Source organism: Colletotrichum orchidophilum (assembly GCF_001831195.1).
Source record: "Colletotrichum orchidophilum strain IMI 309357 chromosome Unknown Scaffold_91.1, whole genome shotgun sequence".
NCBI lineage: Eukaryota > Fungi > Ascomycota > Sordariomycetes > Glomerellales > Glomerellaceae > Colletotrichum > Colletotrichum orchidophilum.
In genome coordinates this window covers 83,136-103,414 of record NW_019173047.1, presented here as the reverse complement: position 1 = coordinate 103,414, position 20,279 = coordinate 83,136, and the positions used below count along the sequence as shown (strand labels likewise).

At 51.9% G+C, this 20,279-nt stretch overlaps 8 protein-coding genes across 8 annotated transcripts; 5 read left to right on the top strand and 3 right to left on the bottom strand.

Moving 5' to 3' along the window:
• Nucleotides 1-398: 398 nt before the first annotated feature.
• CORC01_09808 (ATPase) lies at nt 399-2,605 on the top strand (the record flags this gene model as incomplete). Its single annotated transcript, XM_022621437.1, has 2 exons — nt 399-1,707; nt 1,764-2,605. The coding sequence occupies 2 exons, from the start codon at nt 399-401 to the stop codon at nt 2,603-2,605; spliced, it is 2,151 nt and encodes a 716-aa protein (XP_022472051.1).
• A 105-nt stretch (nt 2,606-2,710) lies between these two features.
• CORC01_09807 (flavin containing amine oxidoreductase) lies at nt 2,711-5,531 on the bottom strand (the record flags this gene model as incomplete). Its single annotated transcript, XM_022621436.1, has 5 exons — nt 2,711-4,250; nt 4,315-4,401; nt 4,467-4,649; nt 4,736-4,972; nt 5,053-5,531. 5 exons carry the CDS (start codon nt 5,529-5,531, stop codon nt 2,711-2,713), a joined length of 2,526 nt encoding a protein of 841 aa, XP_022472050.1.
• Nucleotides 5,532-6,565: 1,034 nt separating this feature from the next.
• On the bottom strand, nt 6,566-7,327 carry CORC01_09806 (oxoglutarate dehydrogenase; the record flags this gene model as incomplete). Its single annotated transcript, XM_022621435.1, has 2 exons — nt 6,566-6,644; nt 7,068-7,327. The coding sequence occupies 2 exons, from the start codon at nt 7,325-7,327 to the stop codon at nt 6,566-6,568; spliced, it is 339 nt and encodes a 112-aa protein (XP_022472049.1).
• A 1,442-nt stretch (nt 7,328-8,769) lies between these two features.
• On the bottom strand, nt 8,770-10,261 carry CORC01_09805 (dihydrolipoyllysine-residue succinyltransferase; the record flags this gene model as incomplete). Its single annotated transcript, XM_022621434.1, has 2 exons — nt 8,770-9,066; nt 9,143-10,261. The coding sequence occupies 2 exons, from the start codon at nt 10,259-10,261 to the stop codon at nt 8,770-8,772; spliced, it is 1,416 nt and encodes a 471-aa protein (XP_022472048.1).
• Nucleotides 10,262-11,389: 1,128 nt separating this feature from the next.
• CORC01_09804 (protein tyrosine phosphatase-like protein) lies at nt 11,390-12,280 on the top strand (the record flags this gene model as incomplete). Its single annotated transcript, XM_022621433.1, has 4 exons — nt 11,390-11,609; nt 11,708-11,921; nt 11,992-12,131; nt 12,207-12,280. 4 exons carry the CDS (start codon nt 11,390-11,392, stop codon nt 12,278-12,280), a joined length of 648 nt encoding a protein of 215 aa, XP_022472047.1.
• A 598-nt stretch (nt 12,281-12,878) lies between these two features.
• CORC01_09803 (uncharacterized protein) lies at nt 12,879-13,907 on the top strand (the record flags this gene model as incomplete). Its single annotated transcript, XM_022621432.1, has 2 exons — nt 12,879-13,485; nt 13,555-13,907. 2 exons carry the CDS (start codon nt 12,879-12,881, stop codon nt 13,905-13,907), a joined length of 960 nt encoding a protein of 319 aa, XP_022472046.1.
• A 1,898-nt stretch (nt 13,908-15,805) lies between these two features.
• CORC01_09802 (uncharacterized protein) lies at nt 15,806-17,369 on the top strand (the record flags this gene model as incomplete). The annotated part of the gene is made up of 5 exons (XM_022621431.1): nt 15,806-15,895; nt 15,951-16,173; nt 16,233-16,566; nt 16,692-17,212; nt 17,272-17,369. The coding sequence occupies 5 exons, from the start codon at nt 15,806-15,808 to the stop codon at nt 17,367-17,369; spliced, it is 1,266 nt and encodes a 421-aa protein (XP_022472045.1).
• Nucleotides 17,370-17,956: 587 nt separating this feature from the next.
• CORC01_09801 (uncharacterized protein) lies at nt 17,957-18,982 on the top strand (the record flags this gene model as incomplete). Its single annotated transcript, XM_022621430.1, has 2 exons — nt 17,957-18,705; nt 18,787-18,982. 2 exons carry the CDS (start codon nt 17,957-17,959, stop codon nt 18,980-18,982), a joined length of 945 nt encoding a protein of 314 aa, XP_022472044.1.
• Between the last annotated feature and the right edge of the window lie 1,297 nt (nt 18,983-20,279).

Below are 20,279 nucleotides of genomic sequence, written 5' to 3'. Positions count from 1 at the left end.
CCGGCAACTGAGGCTGAGCAGTCCTAGACTCTAGGTATCGGTGTAAGCAAGGAAGAATCCTACCCTGACGTGCCTGACTTGATAGCAGATAGCTTGGGTCAGCCACTAGGACCCCGGACAACGCCGCACGCTTCGGCCGAACTCAAGGGTCGCGAATCAACATGCCTCGAATCCTATTTATTTACCCATTGGGCCTGGTGCAGCTGATGTGGCATCAGGCTTCAGCATCAAAGCATCAAGGCTGCCACCCGATCTGACGGCGGCATCGCAACGGCCTTGATATATTTAGCTCGCCCCATGTCTCGTCTCACCATTTCCGCACCCAACTCAATTCATATTTCCACTCACCAATCCCCCCTGCGCCCTACCATCTACCGGGGCACAAGGAAATCGTCAACATGCATCTCAGCGACATTCGCGACGCTTTCGACAAGGAGAACCTCTCGGAAAAGGCATGGCAATGGCGCTGCAAGCTTCTTCCACAAAAGGAACAAGTTGGCCGCCCCATCAAGGACATTGAGGGAAGTCTTTCCGACGAGGACCAAAAAAAGCAGCCAGCAAAGAGCCCGACATTTGGCGTCGATGCCACCGTTAAGACGTACTACGAGGGCAAAAATTCCTGCAATGGCATCTACGATTGGGTCGACTTCCCCCCAAAGCAGATGAGCAAGAAAGCTGCCGAGAGCCAAGACCGGCCCGCCATCAAAGTCTACAAGATCAAGGATGTCGAGAAACCTGTCATGGGAGGTCGATATTCACTGACCTACCACCAAGTCGTCATCCAGAACCTGACCCTCGTCGCCGCTCTGGAGCCCATCTTCAAAAAGGAAGACGTCCACCTCGATCCCAGCGATACGGCCACGTTCGAGGCCCCGTTCCGTCCGCTGTTCTTCTGCTATGATGAGATCCTCGACCTGTACAAGACCACGGACGACAGCTCGCTCAAGGGGTACCTGCAGCTCTTGGTTCGGACCCTGGACGACATGCTGGGCGAGACGCGCGAGAAGAAGCGAAAGCTGCAGGCCAGTGGCCTCATCAACTTCAAGATGGCATGGACCTACTTCCCCCGAGACTCGGTCGTCTACAGCAGCGCTCGGAACACGGAGCTGCTGTGCAAGGTGGAAGACACGGCGTACGCACGGACGGAGGAGGGCGTCTTCCTCAACATCAACTGCAAGATCCTAAACTTCAACGGGGAGAGCTTTGTGTGGGCCGACCAGCAGCTTCAGATCCCCAAGTTTGAGGGCAACCGGCCGATACTCGACCTCACCCACTACCCTGTGCAATTTCACCTGAATAAAGAAGAGATACTGCAGAAAACCCTGGCTAGAGGCAAAAAGGTCTTGGATCTACAGGGGTTGTCTTATTGCACCTACAACGGTATCGCTGTCGGGCCGAAGAGCAAACACAATGTTGAGGGCAGGATTCTCATTGATGTCGTCGGGTTCAACAAGTACGAAAAAACTCAAGGCAAGAGGGAAGGTGACGACGCCGAGACGCGACGGAATCGCGTGACAAAGAGGCATATTGCGTTGGATGAACACGGGGAGCCGGAATCCAAGTCAAAGACACCAGAGGCCAAGAACGAGAGGCATCTCGGCGAAACGGGGCAGTTGAGAAACAAGGAAGAGATGCTCGCCCGTCAGGACGACCTCGTCTTCATGTCTCCGCTGATTGAGGGGTTCGCCTTGAAGAACAAGCTTTGGCGTGAGTTGCTTGCCCCTATTAATAGTGCCTCTTGGCATTTTCGCTGACATTGGCAGTTGGCTTCTATGTGGAGGATATCGAGCCCATCGTCTGGAACGCCCAAGCATACGACCACCTAGTCTACGACGAGCAGCAGAAGGATCTCGTCCTCTCCTTTGTCGAAAACCACGGCCACGCCAACAAGAACGCAATGGAAGACGTCATCGTAGGCAAAGGCCAAGGCCTCATCATCCTCCTCAGCGGCCCACCGGGTACTGGAAAAACCCTGACGGCCGAAGCGGTCGCGGACAGGACGCAGCGTCCGTTGTTCTACCTGCAGGCCGAGGACCTGGGCATCAACCCCTCGACGCTGGGCGAGAAGATCAAGCGGGTGTTCGAGATGGCGACGGAGTGGAACGCCGTGATACTGCTCGACGAGGCCGATGTGTTCATGGCAGAGCGGAATCCCAACGACATTGCGCGCAATGAGCTCGTATCCATCTTTCTCAGGGAGTTGGAGTACTTTCGCGGAATCATCTTCTTGACGACGAATTTGTATAATACGATTGATACGGCGTTCCGCAGTAGGGTGAGTCTACATTTGCTGTTCAAAGCGCTGAGTCCGGATGCGAGGGAGCTCATTTGGCGCAAGTTCCTCGGGCGACTGCCTCATCTGGGGAATTCGACCGAGGGCGCCGGGGGTGCGAGGGGGCTGCTTTCGGACGAGGATATCAAGGAGCTTGGGCATTGGCAGCTCAATGGGCGTGAGATCAAGATGGCTGTCAAGATGGTGTCCAAGTGGTGTGATCACAAGAAGTATGAGATGAGCCTGGCTAGGCTGGAGAATGGGATCCGGGTGACGAGTCCCCATGCTTCGAAGCAAAAGGAGTCGGACGAGGATGATGATTTGTATAATTAATGAGACCTGAGAGGAGAACACTCGGCACTTGTTGCCTTTTACAGCGCAATTTCAGATTTCCAATTTAAAATTAACTACTTTTTCTTCACTTGGAGCTCATCGGCTTCAAAGTTTGCTGATTTGGTCGTCCAATTCTTCCTTTGACAATTCGGCCAGAGTCGACAGAACCGACTCGACCATGCTCAGTGCAACAAGTGCAGCGCCATACTTGAGCGGTACTTCAGTCGTACCATCCATCTCGGGATGGTCAGACAAATCCTGAGTGCTCTGAGGGCTGATGGTCTCGGGTGGCACGGGCGGCTGAGAAAAGGCAACGGCTCGCGCATCCTCGGCCACCTCGACAGCTTGGAATACTTCAGGCAGTCCCGCAGACTCAACAACCGTCACGGCAGGGCCGGGGCCTCCTTGCGTGTCGGTGTCGTCAGACTCGTCAGAGTCATTGTGACTGTGCTGCCTGCGTTCGCGGGGCATTTCGGCAGGCAGCGGGTAGAACGGTAACGGACTCTTGGCCTTCCGGACCGCGGGCTTCTTTCCACCTGTCGGCTGTTGTTCAATGTGGCCGCACTCGAGGAGGTCCATGGCCCATTTATAGGCTTCGTATGCGCCCTGTGTATTGGGATCGTTCCTGCTCCCCTGGTGCAGGGTGTCGAACAGGAGCCAGAGTGCGCGTACGACGCTCTCGAGCGCGCCCACGACCCACGCGTGATGCGCCGACGCTGCTTCGCCGACAAAGTAGAGCTGGCCGCCCGCATTGGGCTTCGTGATGGCCGGATACAGCTCGCTGAACTGGCTGGGGCCAAAGTAGGCAAAGGCGCCCGCCATGTTGGGATCGTGGTACCAGTCGTACGCGTGGTGCTCCACGTACTGTTCGGTGATGTGTTGGAGAGTCCTTTGCAGCTGGGCGCTGTCATTGGGGTCTTCTGTGTGCAGGTAGGCGAGATCTCGGAGCATGACGTCTCTCAATTCAGCTTCTTCGCGGAGAATCTCGGCGTTTGGCTTGCCGCGTGGCTTTGACGCAATGAGGCTGGCCAGGCGTTGCGCTGTCTGGCCCCAGGTGTAGGAGACGAGGAGGACGGCAGGTTTGTCTCGAGGATCGACATCCTTATTGATATTGTACGAAGGATAGACGCAGACTTGGGCAGGCAGATCCGTACGGGCGATGCCGCCATGGTCAATGTTGTACGGCGCCTTCTGCCACCAGGGGGTCTTGAACTTGATGCCGACCTTGCACGACGCTCCGTAGCCCAGGCAGCGGATGGCTTGCTTCGTATCCCAGAGCAGGCCGGCTTTGGAGAGGTCCATTCGGTTCACCGATCCCAACGTGGTCGCGTTGAACACGGTAAAGTAGTCCTTGGACGGCAGTGCTTTGCCGGTGGCGCTGTCTCGAAGCTTCAGGGTCATGTCTTTGGTCACGCGCTTGTTGAGTTGGACATTGGCATCCATGCCGACGACCTGCGTGTTGAACTGGATGGCGGACTGGTTCTTCAAGTTCTTGCGCATCTCTTCTGCAATCTTTTGAGCGCCACCGTCGATGCAAAACCAATGATTGTTGATTTCTTTGCCCTTTTTCGGGTCATCGGTGATGTAAAAGTCGATGCTTTCCAGGACGGCTTCGGTTAAGCTTTGATCATACCAGCCTGTGCCACTGTCACGAATCAAGTTAGACCTGATTCACCATTGAACATGATGAAAGGACGACAATGACTTACTAGGTGGCCGTCTCGAGCCATTGTATGGTGTTGTAACTGAAGCCCGGCCCCTTTGGTGCGTCCTCCGGGAAGCCCGGGACTTCGACACTATGATGAGGTAGTCAGCAACTTGCACTTTTCCATGGGCATGATCTCGGAAGAGAGTAACGTACGAGCGCAAGAACTGCCGGACGCTCATCTGATCACATCGCATCAGAAGGTCCCATAGCTTTTTCTCGTCCTCCGGGTTCATCGGAGTTCCGTCGTCTATGTAATCATCGAGAGACTTCTTCACGTATGCAATAAAATCGCCAATCGCCGTCTCAAAAAGGACACCAGGATCCGTCCTCGTAAGCCTGAGAGGAGGCGAGGAAGCAATCGTTAGCATTATGGTAGGTACAATTGCTCAGAACGGCTTCCACGGGTCGAGGAAGTGACTCACCTATCCGGTATTTGCTTGTCTTCTGCAATTCCCTTATTCAGACCAAAGGGGTCCGTCTTTGTTTCGTCATCGGGAAAGAACGGGTTGCCGACCTTTCGAACATTGTTGAAGTAGGTAGGACACACATTGTTGTCATCGCGCAAATAATACTTGATCAGACGTGGGGGATCATCGACATGCGTGCGATCGCCCAACTGGCCCTGTTCAATGCCAAGCATGTTGAAAAGACGGAAAGTCCTATATTATTTGTATTAGTCGAGCCCAGCCCAGACATGAGATCTTATCTCTTTTATTTTTCCAAAGGTATCGCAGCATACCTGTCCATGACTGCGTTCTTGGGGAAACGCATGGCCCCAACATCATAGTAATCGTGGACGCCATCGTCGCTGAACCGGTGGGTGTAGAGCCTGCCGCCAAATCGCTTTTCATCCGACGCTTCCAAGATCTCGTACGTGATCTTGAGGTGCCCGGCTCCCTTTTGCTCCTCAATGGTGTCATTGATCCAGTCCAGGGCCAAGGCCGTGAAGAGCCCAGCAACACCGGAGCCGATAATACCGACATTGAAGTGCCCCGGCTTGGGGGGGATGACACCACCTCCAGTGGCCTTTTTCAAGATTTCGGAAAGGCTAGATACGGTTCCAGCTACTGGTGTCAAATTGCTCCCGTCTCCAAGATTTTGAAAGCTGAGCTTTGATACTTTGAGATCGTTTTCGAGCTTGCGCTGAGCTACGAATTGCGCCCAGATGTATTTGTAGCTGACCTTTGAGTCCACGGGCAGGGGTTCCGGAGGTGCCATGATGTGTTACACGAGGACGGTGTCTGAGGAGAGAGGAACAGATGATGGAGTTTTGTTACCAAAGTGTTTACGATATGGTCGCACACTACCCTGCAGGGTAGCAATGGTTATTTATATAATTTGCACCGGGGGCTCTTGCCCACTGCCGGAATATTGCTATGCATAGGCAGCATGTGTGCCCTTTTGCAAACATCTTCCAAACGAAATCAATTTTCAGCTCTCTCTCCTCACGTGTCAAGTCTGACCATCAGCCGCTGCTAGCGCGTGATTCAGTCTCGGTTCATCTTCTTCGCATGGGTGTTTGCGGGAAGCGTATATTCTATTCGTACTCTGGACCTATCACTAGAGCTATAAAACGGAAGAAGAAGTCAACCCTAGACTGAGACCCCAATGTCTCATACACGGAGGCTGGCTGAAGTTGGGATACGCGTCGGTTGAAAATCAAACTGGTAAGCGGGCGCTCTAGCTCAAAGCAGTCTAAGCTGTGATGCCAGCTTTCAGCCGTACTTCAAATTCCAACTGCATTCAGACATTATTGCCTCTTACCCCGCAAACTCGAAAAGCATGCGAGAGATTCATTGGACCCGTTCTTGTCAACACGCGTGCTCAGGGCTCGGGCCGCTGGTATGATGTCTCGGTTTCCGCCAGCCAACCGTCAAGTCTGGACCGTCCCCACCAAGTACCGACGACGGGTACTGAGAGCCGAACGCATTTTGTCATGTTTACTGTCTCAAGCCCCAACTCTTCCATGGCTGCCAGTCCTTCAGCTCTTACCATTGGAAACATTTTCCAGCAACTTGCCTTCTCAGACTTGGTGAACCTTCTTGGAACCAGCAGCACCAATCCCCCGCCAAGCGAAAAGAATCTGCTTACCGCCAAGCACGTCCGGATTCCAAATAACAACAGTCTCAGGCCTATCGCGCATATACTGCCACACAAACACGTTATGCGGATCCTCTTGACACCACACAATCATTTTTGCATTAGGGTATGAGTCCAAGTTTCCAAACCTCTGCCAAAAGGAAGGGATAGAGTTACTCGACGCGCGCGACGGCAACGTCCTTGATGTCTTTTGCTTCACCATACTTGTGCAGTGACGCGTAGACTTGGCCACTGCAGAGAATGATGTACCCGTCAGGTCTGAGATAAGGGACCTGACGATGGGATGCCGGAGGAGAGACTTTGAAAGGAGGGTGACGAGAGCTCGAAGGGCCAGTGGGCAGATCGAAGTGGGAAGTAGGGGAGTGTAACTTGCGTATCTTCTCGAGTGAATACACCTGCCCCCTCAACACATGGAACAGACTCGCTAGCGTCTTCAGGCACAAGATCCTCACATTTCCCCCCTTCCTGGCCCTTTCTAAGTCCCTGGGCCAGCACCGCGTATCTTCGCTTCCCAACTCGAGAAACCTGCCCAGCCAAGCAGAAGAATGCTCCGGGCCCTGACCGTCATACCCATGCGGCAAAGACGTGTCGAGCCCAGACCTCAGTATCCACATGGCCTCCCGCGAGGCAATATGCTGGTCAATCGTTACTTACGCATTGTTCGTCAACTCACCAAACTGCGCTTCCCACAAGACCAGCGAGTCCCGCGCGGCTATGGAGTACCCGTAGTCGAACCCCAAGACGCTGAACTCGCTGAGCGGGGAGTTGACCGTGGTGTAGTAAGCTACTCCAAAGATGCCGAAATTGCCTAGGGTGTCTTCCGCGTGGGTGATTTGGTCGTGCAGGACAGGGTGGCGCTGGGAACAAAGTGCCTCGCTCGACGTCTTGGCCGCTGATGCGTACGGATTTGCCATCCAGGATCATGGATCGGCGTGCGAGGGCTTCGGTTGTGGACCAGTCGATTGTACCGCCGTCTCAACAACATGGAGATGCCAATCGTCTTGCCTCCATCTATCATCCCCTCACCCTCCATACCAACGTGATACCTAACATCGCCAGTCTGCCCGCTCACCGTATCAAACTCCTACGTGCCTGCAAACGGACGCAATAGCGTGACAGAGTTTGTGCTGTGAACTGTGCTCATGAGATCCATCCTCCCGCGAAGACAACTTCCAATGACAATATCCTTCAATCCGTGTATCTGGGTGAGAGTAGACCCATCGGTAGTCGGAAGAATTGTGTCAAGTGTATCGGAGGGTCTCTCTTGTTGCAGAAGTACGTATACCACGATACGTGGACGCTGTCAGGGTCCGTCTTCCATTTAAGGTACATTTAGTCGTTGCAGTTCGCTACATTTCCTTGGGAAAGTGAGTCCATGGTAGTTTAGTCAGAGTCAAATCTTTGGTACAAGGAGCACGAAAAGAGGAAATGCCATTGGTGGTCTTGTAGGCGGGATCATGAGGTCCGCAGCTTCTGCTGTCGTTAAGTATGGTCTCCCTTTTTGCATAGTAAGCCTCCAGACTCCATCGGATGTGAATTCTCGACTGTCTCAAGCTCTTTTGTTTCCGTTCAGGTCTTGCGGAATGTGAAGAATTATGAAGGGGGCCGAGGCTGAAGTCTTCGAATTGGAAGCTCTCCGTTGAACATGGCCTCTATAGATGCAGCAAATGGATCGATATATCTAGTCGGCTTCCCAAGACGCGCTGGCCAATACCATCTTCGAGCTGTTGAAGGTGTGTGATTGGAAGTTTGAAGGCACGCTGAATGGGGAATCGCATGGAGGAGCTGATGGAAGAAGCAAGTCAAGGAATGCAGAGTGTTGTCCCCCCCTCTAACACTTGCTTTCAGTTTCGGAGGAGGCTTGAACCCTCTAAATCCGTCAAGTTTGAGGCGCGACTTATAAGCGGTGAGTGTCTGTGTGACATACCCCACGCTTGAGGTCAACTGGGGACCATGTCGGCGGTGGAGGTGAAAGCCAGCAAAGTAGGCTACTCTGCGACGAGTCGTCCGTGACTGACCTCGCCACCAGGCCTTATGCCTCACGATAACCACCAAACTCACTCCAAATCAGTAGAAACTAAATGTGCGAGGGCTAATAGGAAATAAATAGGGCAATGTACTGGACGCTGGATTCTCCGGATTATCTATGGCCGAACCCCATCTACGATTTCTAAGATGCAGCAGTGTACGCCCCCCGATGCCCGCACGGCAATGCTTTCAGTCCAATCCCTCCCATCCCACTTACATAGTAAAATACAATTGGCACGATGCTACGACTGTGAAGCCGTACATAGACTTATATCTCCATCGCCTATAACCACTTCGCTTCAATGCACAACAGACATCGACCTCGTGGTCAGAGAAGGAGGCTGGAGGGGTCCTCAACGTAACCCTTGACGGCGCCCAGGAAGGCCTCGGCCTCGCGCTGCTCGATGAGGCGGTGGTCGTAGGTGACGGTGATATACATCATGGGGCGGATCTCGAGCTTGCCGTCGACGACGACGACGCGCTCCTTGATGCCGTTCATGTTGAAAATGGCGGCCTGGGGGTAGTTGATGACGGGTGTTCCGAACAGCGAGCCAAAGATTCCGGGATTGCTGATGGAAAAGTTACCGCCCTCGAGATCGGGCATGGCGAGCTTGCTCTTGCGGGCCTAGCAACTACAGTCAGAAACCGCTTGGTCTACCTAGAAATGCAACAAAGGGGGAAGGGGGGACGGCGCGACTCACCTTGTCAGCCAGCTCAGCGACGCCACGCTCGATACCCACAATATCCAAGCTCTCCACGTTGCGCAGCACAGGCGTGACGAGACCCTTGGGCGCAGAGACGGCGATGCTAATGTCAACGTAATCCCTGTACGTAATAATCTCCTTCTCGGTGTCCATGGAGGCGTTGAGCTGGGGCACCCGCTGCGCGGCCAGGCACGTCGCCTTGGTGAAGGCGCCCATGTAGCCCAGCTTGACGCCGTAGCGTTTCATGACGGCCTCCTTGTTCTTGGCGCGCCAGGCCATCAGGTTGGTCATGTCGACCTCCTCGATGGCCGTCAGCGACGCCGTCGCGTTCTGGGACTGCTTGAGCTTGGTGGCGATGGTCTTGCGCATGCGCGGCAGCTTCTCGGTGCGCTCGCCGCGGGAGAAGGCGCCCGTCGCGCCAAAGGGGACCTCGGAGGCGGGCTTCTGTTGTTGTTGTTGTTGTTGCTGCTGCTGCTGGGGAGCGGCGGCGGGCTTGGGTGGTGCGGCCGGCGCGGGCTTGCTCTCCTCCTTCTTGGGCGCCTCGGGCTCCTTCTTCTGCTCCTGGGCCGGCGCGGCGGCGGGTTCGGGTTTGCTCTCGGGCTCGTCGGCTTTCTTGGTCTCTTCCTTCTTCTCGGCCGGGGCGCCGCCCGTCTCCAATCGCGCGAGCTTCTGTCCGACCTCGACGGTGTCGCCCTCAGCGACGAAGAGCTCGACAATGGTGCCCTCCTCGGGTGCGTTCACGGCGACGTCGATCTTGTCCGTCTCGATGCTGGCAACCTCCTCGTCGGCCTCGACGCGATCGCCGACCTGCTTGCCGATGGAGGCGATGGTGCCCTCGGTGATGGACTCGGCCATTTGCGGGACGGTGATGATGACCTCGCCATGCTGGATGCGGGTGGTGCTGAAGGAGCGGTATTGCGAGGAGGAGAGGGCGGGGTAGAGGTGTACGATCGGTCTCGAGGTAGTGCGTGTCGCGGTTGCGAGGGTTCTTGTCGTCGTCGTCGTCGGTTTTGAGGCGGTGCTGGTGATCTGGCTGCGAGCTGCGGATGCGAGTCTGGGAGCGGCAACGGAGGGCTTGGCCAGGCGGCCGACGGCTTGGAGCTGGGAGCGCATCATATTGGCGGATGTAGAGAGAGGGAGGCGCGGTGAAAGAGCGCCCGACAGTCGTCGACAGGAGATTCGGGTTTGCTTGGTGGTGTTGAATGAGTCTTTGACCCTGGTACGGGAAAAGGGTCTCGGAAAATTGTGGTGGAAAATTGAAGTTGGAGCTTGCTGTGACAAAATCAGCTGCCGCTTTAGCTGTGGGCAACGTAGGTTGTGTTAGGTAAGGTTCCTTACTGGCTCACTTGCTTAAAAAGGCAGCTTAATGCGTTTTGATTTCGCAAAAAAATCTCTTGGATAAAAGCTCAATTTCATCAAGTTCTTTACTACCTTGCATCGATGCCTGGTTCTCTTGCCGCCATATTTCTCATGTGGGAACCTAGAGTGATTGTCACGATTTGTCTACAAGCATCTCTGTCATCCGTATGTGCGCCCTAGGACAAGTTGACCGTACCAGCCGCCATGATTTAATTCATTGATTGATTGCGACCCCTCGAGTTCTACGATACCTATGCATAGAATAGAACCATATTCACCATGTTCTGGCGAGGGATTGTGTCTTCGTTGTGTCTTTGCTGTGTCTTTGCTGTGTCTTTCTTGATGGCACCCAGAAAGGTACCTAGGCGACTCCAAAAGCGGCGTCTGCTCGGTGTCCCCCGGTAACCGTGTGGGAAGAAATCGGAAAGGCTCCGCATCCGCCTCCCGGGACAGCTGCCCGAGTGGATCCATAGCTTGCCAAAGACCGCCGCATGATTGGCCAATTCGACACCCGCATTTGACAGCCAATGACAGCAACAGAGTACGTACCGCGCTACAGGGGTTTTCGGCTTCTCCTTTCTTGACGGGCGCGACGGGGTAATGCCGTGAACGATTGCCTTATCATCTCTTACCCGGCCAGACGGCTTCTTTCAACTCCGCTGCCTCCTTGCCGTTTCCATTGCCCCTGTCAGCTCTTTCGCAGGGGTTGGATGATGCGCAGATTCGATGTCTTAGTCATCAGACCAACTTGGGAGCTGCAGACGTTTGGGAAAGGAAAAGAAAAGAAAAAAGCTGATTGGTGGTCCGAGCTTGAACGCTCACCTACAACGAGGAATTGAGGCTATTCGCATCCTGACTCGTGAGATTTGAGTTCCAGATAGCGCAATGGCTGCCAAAGATCTGCGGACAACAAGTGGCGGCAGTATAAGAGCCGCATACTTGACTCTATACAACGCCATATTCGCAGGGCTCTGGGCATCCATCTTCCTCACTGTCGCCTTGACTGCCGCATGCCGGGATAAACTCACTGTCTACCAAGCCGCCGAACCACGCTCGCGATGGGTGCAGACGCTCACTCTGATTGAGGTTGTTCACTCCGCTGTGGGTGAGTTGAGATTCTCGTATTTTCCCTGACTCCGCAACTGAAAACACAGAGACAGTATACACACAGACCGGGACGAGACTATGACTGACTCAAGACAGGCCTCGTCAAATCCCCCGTCGGCACAACAGCTCTGCAGGTCGTCGCCCGTACCATCATAGTATGGATGGTCTGCTACAGCTTCCCCGGGACCACGGCATCCTCCACCGCCTTTACCACGCTACTACTATCGTGGGCAACCGCCGATACCGTCCGTTATGCCTACCTGGCGCTGAACCTCCACGGGAAGGCATCTGATGCCCTCGTCCGGCTGCGGTAAGTTCATGCAGGCTTGATTTATCCGTTGGTAAAGAGGCCAATATGATCTGACGATAAGATACCTTAGATACACCATGTTTTACCCGTTATACCCCATCGGTATCGCCTCCGAGTTTTGGCTGTTGTACCTCGCCATCGAGCCCGCTTCCCGTATCGGTGCCTTCATCCCGCCCTTATTCTACTTCTGCTTACTACTCTATATCCCCGGTAAACTCACCCGAATTCAACTTTTCCTCCATGGTGTCATTGCTCTCTCACAGCTAACACGTCCATCCGGTTCAGGATCTTACACCATGTATACCTACATGATCAAGCAGCGCAAGAAGACACTCGCGAAGATGATGAAGTCACAGTAATCAGCCATCTACTGTCTCATAGCCATACCCACTGTCACATCTTATGAGTGATGGAGTCGAGTGAGGTAGATGCATTACTGCAAGAAAGCAAGTCCGTTCATTGTGTGGACAATCCGAACCTCTACTAGGGGAAGGAGGCGTTAATCGATCTTGTCATGCCCAATGAACCGGCAATGCTGACCTGTAGCGTTATTAAATCACCAAAGATTCTTGAATGATTTCGTTGTCTTCTATTCTGGTGGTACTTCGGTGTTCCACGCAACCTGTCTTAGGCCAAGATAACTGCCAAGAGACCACGTAGCCAAGCACAAATCCTTCAGTCTCACCTCGAACCTGGATTCGACCACTCGAAATGTCACAGTTGCCGATGTACGTCATTCTTGGTAACCAATGTCCCACAATCGATGATCCTTCAACCAAGACATCAATCAGTGAGAGGACTTATAAAAGTTCGATGACTTGCCTGTACCGCCCTGGATTCCACTTCGAATGTGGCTGCTCATCAACGCACTTTGTGCATACTTAATGCCTACATATTATTGACAGGTTGCAAGAACCTAACTAACGTTTCATCAGAACACATTAGTGTATCAACAATATGAGACTTCTCAGTGGTATGTTTGCGTTGTGTTTGGCCTTTCAGGTCAAAGCTGGCAGCGCCCGGGATTCCAATGGCAATTTACGAGGTTCCGACATCCAGGGGCGCCAAAGCAATTCAACCAGCATCTCGATTCAAGATGCAGTAGCCCACCCCAATGCCACAGGAACATGGCCCATCAACGGCATCGACGTTACCAAACCACTTTTAGATCCGCCCAGCGATGACTATGGCCCTGGAAATGGGTGGAGCATTAACATTGCCGTTGCAACCAATATTTCTTGGGAAAATGACAGCACTTCAGTATCCAATCCCGCAGTCATCACTCTCGAAGCGCCAGACAACGCCTTTGAAGGAGCAAATTCCTCGACCAACTACACTGAGAACTACCAAGTTTGCTCCTTTGCCTGGATCACCAATGTCTGGACCATCAAGGACTTGGAAAAGTTCCAAGACGATGTCAACGGATCCTGCAATGGAGTTATTTCCGATGAGTGCATCAACGACATCAAAGCGGCCTTGACCGGAAAGCCATGCAGCAGCTTTACGAGTTTCGACAGACCCAAAAGCTGCCATCGGGCACTCAATAATCCCTCTTCGTTTATAAGTAAGTGATTGATCGCCAATACGACTGCCAGCGGCAGAATTCATGGCCAAGGCTAACAAACCCGGATAGCAAATGTGACTTTCAATCTCCCCAACGGAACCTCTGCCGCTGAAGGATCTTCTTCTCATCTCTTTGGAAACTGGCCACCTTATTCGAACAGGTCAGAAGTCGCTTTACGCAATGCATACGACGAGGCTCTTACAAACGTCTACCCCGTTCTACTCGCATACAGCTACGAAGACGGGGAGAACCGATCGAATTATAGCGTTTTTCGATGTATTCGCGCCAATAACATCGTAGAGGGAAGCCATAAGCCAGATTCGTTTGGCGACAACAGAAGAAGCTCCGCAGGGCGCGTGTCTGGGTCAACTACATCTGCAGTGACGGGGATGCTTCTGTTTTCAGTCATTTTGCTCCTGTAACCATGGTCGATTGACAACACTTTCAAATTTGAACAAGACAAGGGCTTGAATATTTCATCAATGACCAGTGGCTACACAGAGTATGATCGGGGAATTCATGTCACTGGGTTCAGTGTGTTCCGGGGTTTCAATGCAGTAGCTCAAGAGTTGACATAGACTTGGGCGATTAGCATTAGAGTTTCGATTATTTAGATGTAGGGCAAATCGAACGACAGAAGTTGTACATGGCTATTTGGAAACGCATCCCCGGTCTAATCCCAAGATTGTCTGTGATCGGGCCATCCCAAGTTGTGCTCTTAGCGCCCACAGTAAAAGATTCTGATTGTTTCAGACCAATTCAACTGCGAGAGATGCAACTATTTGGGACCATTGAACAAGGAATGGTATGAGATTATTTGCCTTTACACTACCCATTTGAAAAAGGATGGGAATTTCAGTACGGTTGCCTTGGTAATTTCTCTTTTATGGGGTGGCATACACAGACCTCAGAGATACCTGCCAAACCAAGGCCTGTTCGAATGACGTAGGCGTAGACTTTGATCTAGCCAGGTGTAGATTGCGACTAGATTTAGCTCCTTAGCATCGTATGATAATGTGCCTAACAGGATGCTGACATTCTCATATCGCTGGCTAGCGGCCCCCGATCGTCGGAGCCACAAGGCTTGGTCATGTCTTGGTGTTCTCCCGGGCGGCTACATATTGCCGATCACTAATGGCTCGAAAGTGAGATTCACGGAAACTTGGCCCATGTCATTTGACCCAGGGGGATATATAAAAAGAAAGTCACAGAAATAAGATTCTCCCTTTGAACATGTCTTTTCAATTACAAGAACCAAAGCATTTTTGGGTAGTATAAATAGTCTTTCAAGCAGATCTTGATCAGATGTCTCATTGCTAGGACGGAATTGTCTCTAGAGAATACTATGCTTTCAATCGAAAACAATGGCGAATATAGCACTCCTTCTCAGCCCTTTTTGGATGCTCAACTTTTCCAATCCTACCTTAGCTATGCTCGCGAGCAGCATCCCTCCTATCTGACGGCGCGTGTCGATATCGTGGCCCAAGATAGCTCTTCTGTTCCGCTGGGCTGGATGAGTTCATAGATTTACTGAAGGTTCAATGATCGGCGTAAGTATTGAGAACATGGTGTCATTCTTCTTTCTGCCGCCTGACTGTGCGTTACGCTCTGGTTGGGGAGGTTCTGGGCCGCGGTCTTCGTCTCGCTGACGGCGAATGAGAATGCAACGAGCTTGTGGTTCGTATACGCAGCACGAAGCTGACTGCATCTCAACCTGCAGTGTAACCGGGAAAATACCACTTTCCCGTTTGTCTCGGCTCCTACCGTAGCGAGAATTTTCCCACAAGATCCTGCCGTATATGAACGTCACCTAGACCACCAAAATTGTCCATCCCACGTATGGACATCTTCTAGCCCTTGCCGCTCCGCTTTCCGCTTTGAACCTACTAGCTGATCTAGATATGAAACAGAAATTATGGAAACATCTAGATCACCGCCTGGAAATGTTTCGATCAATCGGAACTCGATGGAAAAGCCAGTGGACCTTTGTGTCTTGGAACAAAGTTAGATTCCAGATCTCTTTGTCAGAATCGTCTTGAAAATGGACTAGTGACTGACAATATCCGAAACTGTGTTTTTCGCAGATGACTCAACCCTTAATCCTTCTTACGAAGACGCCGACTTGTCCCGTCTAGGACTTGAGTCACAAACAAAACGAGATATTGGGCTTTTGGCCATTATCGGACTAGGTTGGAATATTTGCAACAGTTGGGCCGCAATTTCAGCCACGCTGGTGATTTCAATCAGTTCCGGAGGACCTGTCACCTTGCTTTATGGCATCATCCTCATTTTCGTATTAGGGAGCGCGTGCGCTCTGAGCATGGCCGAGATCGCTTCAGTCTACCCGACTGCCGGTGGACAATACCATTGGACCAGCATTTTAGCACCCAAACGACTCAGTCGTGGACTAGTGAGACATTTCTGCGGACTGGTATCCTCTTGTTGCTGATGTATGCGATTTCTAGAGTTATTGTTGTGGGTCTATTAACTTCCTAGGTTGGATTGCCAATGGAGCAGGTTTCATTATCCAGATGCCGGTCATTATACTTTCGCTGGCATCGTACCTTGATCCTACTTACATCCCAGAAACCTGGCACATCTTTCTTGTTTTTCAGGCTTTCAACATCGCTTTTACGGCCTACAACGTCTTTTTGATGAAACGGACCGCTTGGATCCATGATATTGGCTGTAAGCACCGTGAGATAGTATCTCAAGATAGAACTCGAGCTGACTACCGCCACGTCCAGTCTTCCTGTCTTTGGCGGGCTTTTTCGTGATCACAGTCACCTGCTTAGCGCGCTCAGAGCAAAAACAAGATGACTCCTTCGTATGGACCACGTTCATCAATGAGAGTGGCTGGTCTTCAAGGGGCATAGTCTTCTTAACTGGTCTGCTCAACCCCAACTTCATCTACTCCGGTCTTGATGGGGCGATACACCTGGCTGAGGAGTGCACCAATGCTTCTTCCGCCATACCAAAAGCACTACTCTCGACGATCGTGATTGGCTTTATTTCAGCCTTCACCTTCAGCGTAGCAATGCTGTACAGTTTCACGGACTTTGAGCCCGTGCTCTCATCTCCGTAGGTCCCCTTTCCTCTCTTAGCGTAGGTAGTGATGCCGCAAGCGACTTCAAACGTCTAGATCACAGGGGAATCGCCATCACGAGGTACTGATAACTCACAATACTGACATGAATCTGGAATAGACTGCCTATTCTTGAAATTTGGTCCCAAGCAACTGGATCTAGAGCAGCAGCAACCATATTTGTGCTCATACTGTCTTTGTGTGGATGCTTTGCCTGCACGGGAGCACTCCAAACCGCCAGTCGACTCACTTGGTCATTTGCTCGTGACAACGCCATCGTCTTCTCTCCATTCCTTCGCAGGATACACCCCCGACTCTGCGTACCAGTCAACGCGCTCCTAGCCAACTGGGCTCTCATCTTCGCCCTCGGTTGTATCTTCCTCGCCTCTTCGACCGCGTTCAACGCCCTCGTCGCCACAGGCCTGATTCTACAGCAAGTTAGCTTTGGGATTCCCGCTGCCCTCGCCCTCTATCATCGTTCCAAAGGAACACTTGCTTTCGACCGTGTACTTCCGCAGCGGGGGTTCAAGATGCCCTACGTTTTAGGTGCCGTTGCCAATGCGTTGACAATTGTTCTTGGACTGTTGGCGCTGGTGTTTTATGACTTTCCGGTTGTCATGCCTGTCTCGGCTTCAAATATGAGTAATCTCCCCTTCCGTTCTCCAGTCACACACATTGATTATCCGCTAATCTTGGGATAGATTATGCTAGTGTGGTGCTTGGGGTAATGGGGCTCTTTGCCATCGCCAACTGGTTTGGGTACGCCAACAAGAGGTATAGAGGGCCGCGACTTGACTGAGACTGTCGCTTGGCTCATTGACAGGACATCAAGTCCATATTACGAACGTAGATTCAACAGATATATCAGACTTTACGCGTTAGAATGACAAGGTTGAATGATGGACGCAGGCCTAAGCTAGATGCACACCGAGTGCCTATGGGCTGGCTCCCGCCACCTTATGTAATATAAATTGCCTGATTGAGATCTCCTGATCTTGAAAATGAGCCTTCGTTTCCTTTTCATATTTTATAATGTTCTTCTGACAATGGCGAGGTAGTGGAGAGACTGGCAGCAACGTTGTGGCGTAGCTGTAGCGAATGGAACCCTCACTTGACACACCACTCAAAGCCACGGGACGTGTTATCACACCATTTATTCTTGGCTGCTTATGGTCGGAATTCCAACCGGCGGATCTGCGGTGCCCGTTGGACCAAGGATTCGGCCTTCACATCCGACATTATAGGAGTAGCGTTAGAGCCTAGGGATTTTTCTTCATTCTGAGAACGTTCCGTCCGATTCAACCAATGATCTGAAAAATTGGCTTGCTCCAACTTTTCTGTACAATCTTCCGCATTTTAAGGAGTATAATTGCTATCCCCTTCAGCATGGCAACATCCATCCACTTACCCGCGACCATGAGAGCAGCACAATGGCGTTCTGTCGGTGGCGGCATCGAAAGGAACATGAAGATCAACACAGAAGCGCAACTTCCAAAGGGAGCCAAAAACTTACCAAAAAGCTGCACACTCGTGAGGGTAGCCTACGCATCCCTCAACCACCTCGACTACAAGATCGCCGAAATGCCTCTCGTCAGCAGCTTCATCAGCAAGCCAGCCACGCCAGGTCTCGATTTCTCCGGCACCGTCATTGCCAGTACCTTGGCCACTCTGCGACCCGGTCAACGAGTCTTCGGTCGAAATGAGCCTTCCATGGGCGGAACCCTCGCAGAATACGTCGTAGTGGGCAAGGCAAACATCGCCGTTCTTCCAGAGGGTGTATCTCTTCGGGACGCGGCCTGCGTGGGCATTTGCGGGGTGACTGCTCTACAATCTCTCGCTCCATTCGTGAGACAAGGGAGTAGCGTCCTGATCAACGGTGGAAGCGGCGGTGTGGGTGTATTTGCAATTGAGGTGGCGAAGGCTTTGGGGTGCACCCAGATTACTGCCATCTGCTCGGCCCGCAATGCAGACCTTTGCCGGCGTCTCGGCGCTGATTCCATCATCGATTACACGTCTGGAGATCTGGTCAAGGATCTCAAAGAGAGCGGTCAACAGTACGATCATATCCTGGATACCGTCTTTGAAACACCGGATCTCTACTGGCAGTGTCACCATTACCTCGTGGCAGAGGGTACGTACGTTTCCGTCGGGCTGCCTTTGAGATTCAGAACTATCAGGACGCTGTTAAGCATACATTTCTTACCCCGTTTTCTTAGAGGTGGTCAAAGGACATTCCGGTTTCACTCGGTAACTTCAAATACGGCGGACTTCCTACGAATTGCGAGTTTGGTAGCAGATGGCAGCGTTGAAATCGTTGTCGATGAGGAATTTAACTTGGCAGATGTTTGCAAGGCATATGGGAAGTTGAAGTCTGGCAGAACTGTTGGCAAGCTGGTTGTGCGAGTGTCATAAATGGAACATGGTCTTTTTCTATCAGGTTATTGATGCAGCATCCATGTTCTCGCGTGGTTATCCAAGTACCCCTGAGAGTATTGTACGAAGGCGTGGTCGAACTCTCGGGCAAATTGAGCCCTCGAGAGTAGGTGGGCTTAAGAGCTTTCAACTCATTAGATGTAGTAGGTAGAATACTGCATGTGCCTTTAATCCCCAAAGACCAAAACGGTTGATTAAATCACTGTGTGAGACTCCCTCCCACAATAGTCACGTGAATCGCCTTGCATGGCAGGATTTTCATCAGACGCTCTTGCTCCTCGTTTATGCGACTCATGAGCCAACAAGTATCAACAAACATTGAAAAAAACCCCGCATGAAACTCAACACATGCATGGACTCGACTTGAGGATGCACTCCCTTTCATTCGTTCTTAGCCATATCTTCCTCCTCGCGTGGGCTGTGAATTTGTCATGGAGAGGCCGCAGACCCAGACATTCGACATGAATCACCTTGCGTCCCGCAGCAAAAGTGCCCGTCATGCTGCAGCAAGGAATTCAGGTAGGTCTACGTGTACTATGAGATATCAAATATTACAAGAGAATGCAAGACACCAAAAGTGGAAATTGGCTAGCAAGCAGCAGGTAAGAAGACCAATTAGCTTGTAGCCTGTTGGTCCGAAGCAGCTGTTCGTGGCATTTTCGTCTTGGTGCGTATGAGCTGCCACAATTGAGCGCCTGCAGCTGCTCTGCACGTTTCCAACACAATTGGCAACGTTGAAGTCTTTCTTCTTCTTCCCCTATTTTGATAATGGGACAGCGGGTGCTTCCATTGTTGTGACCACATGCATCTTCTAGAGAATAGCAAAGTTTCTTTGGATCCGCAATAACCTTAGAGATAGTTCTCCATCGACTTTGAAGGCAGTCGAGATAATTTGAAATGGTCCATGTCGTTGCGAATTGGAGGAACATGCAAGAGACACTCCCTGTCTTCATACACTGAGACATGACTTGTCGGCCTCCTGCAGGAGTGTTTCGACGGAAAAAGAGACAGCCCAATCATGTGGTCGATAGAACCGCTCCGGCACCAATAGTGCCCAAGTTGCTGGCCACGGTTCCTTATCGCAGGTTAGTTTCCGGTCGATGAGGAATGCGTGGCCGTGACTGAAGTCCAGGTTTAAAATGACACAGATATCCCATCCGAAATTCCCGTTCGCACTTTTGGAGGTATAGCACTTCTCCTATCATTTCCACTTCCATCGAAATCTTTCAACGTCATGTCGTCTTCTACAAAAGTTAAGAAACACCAATGTGCTGTC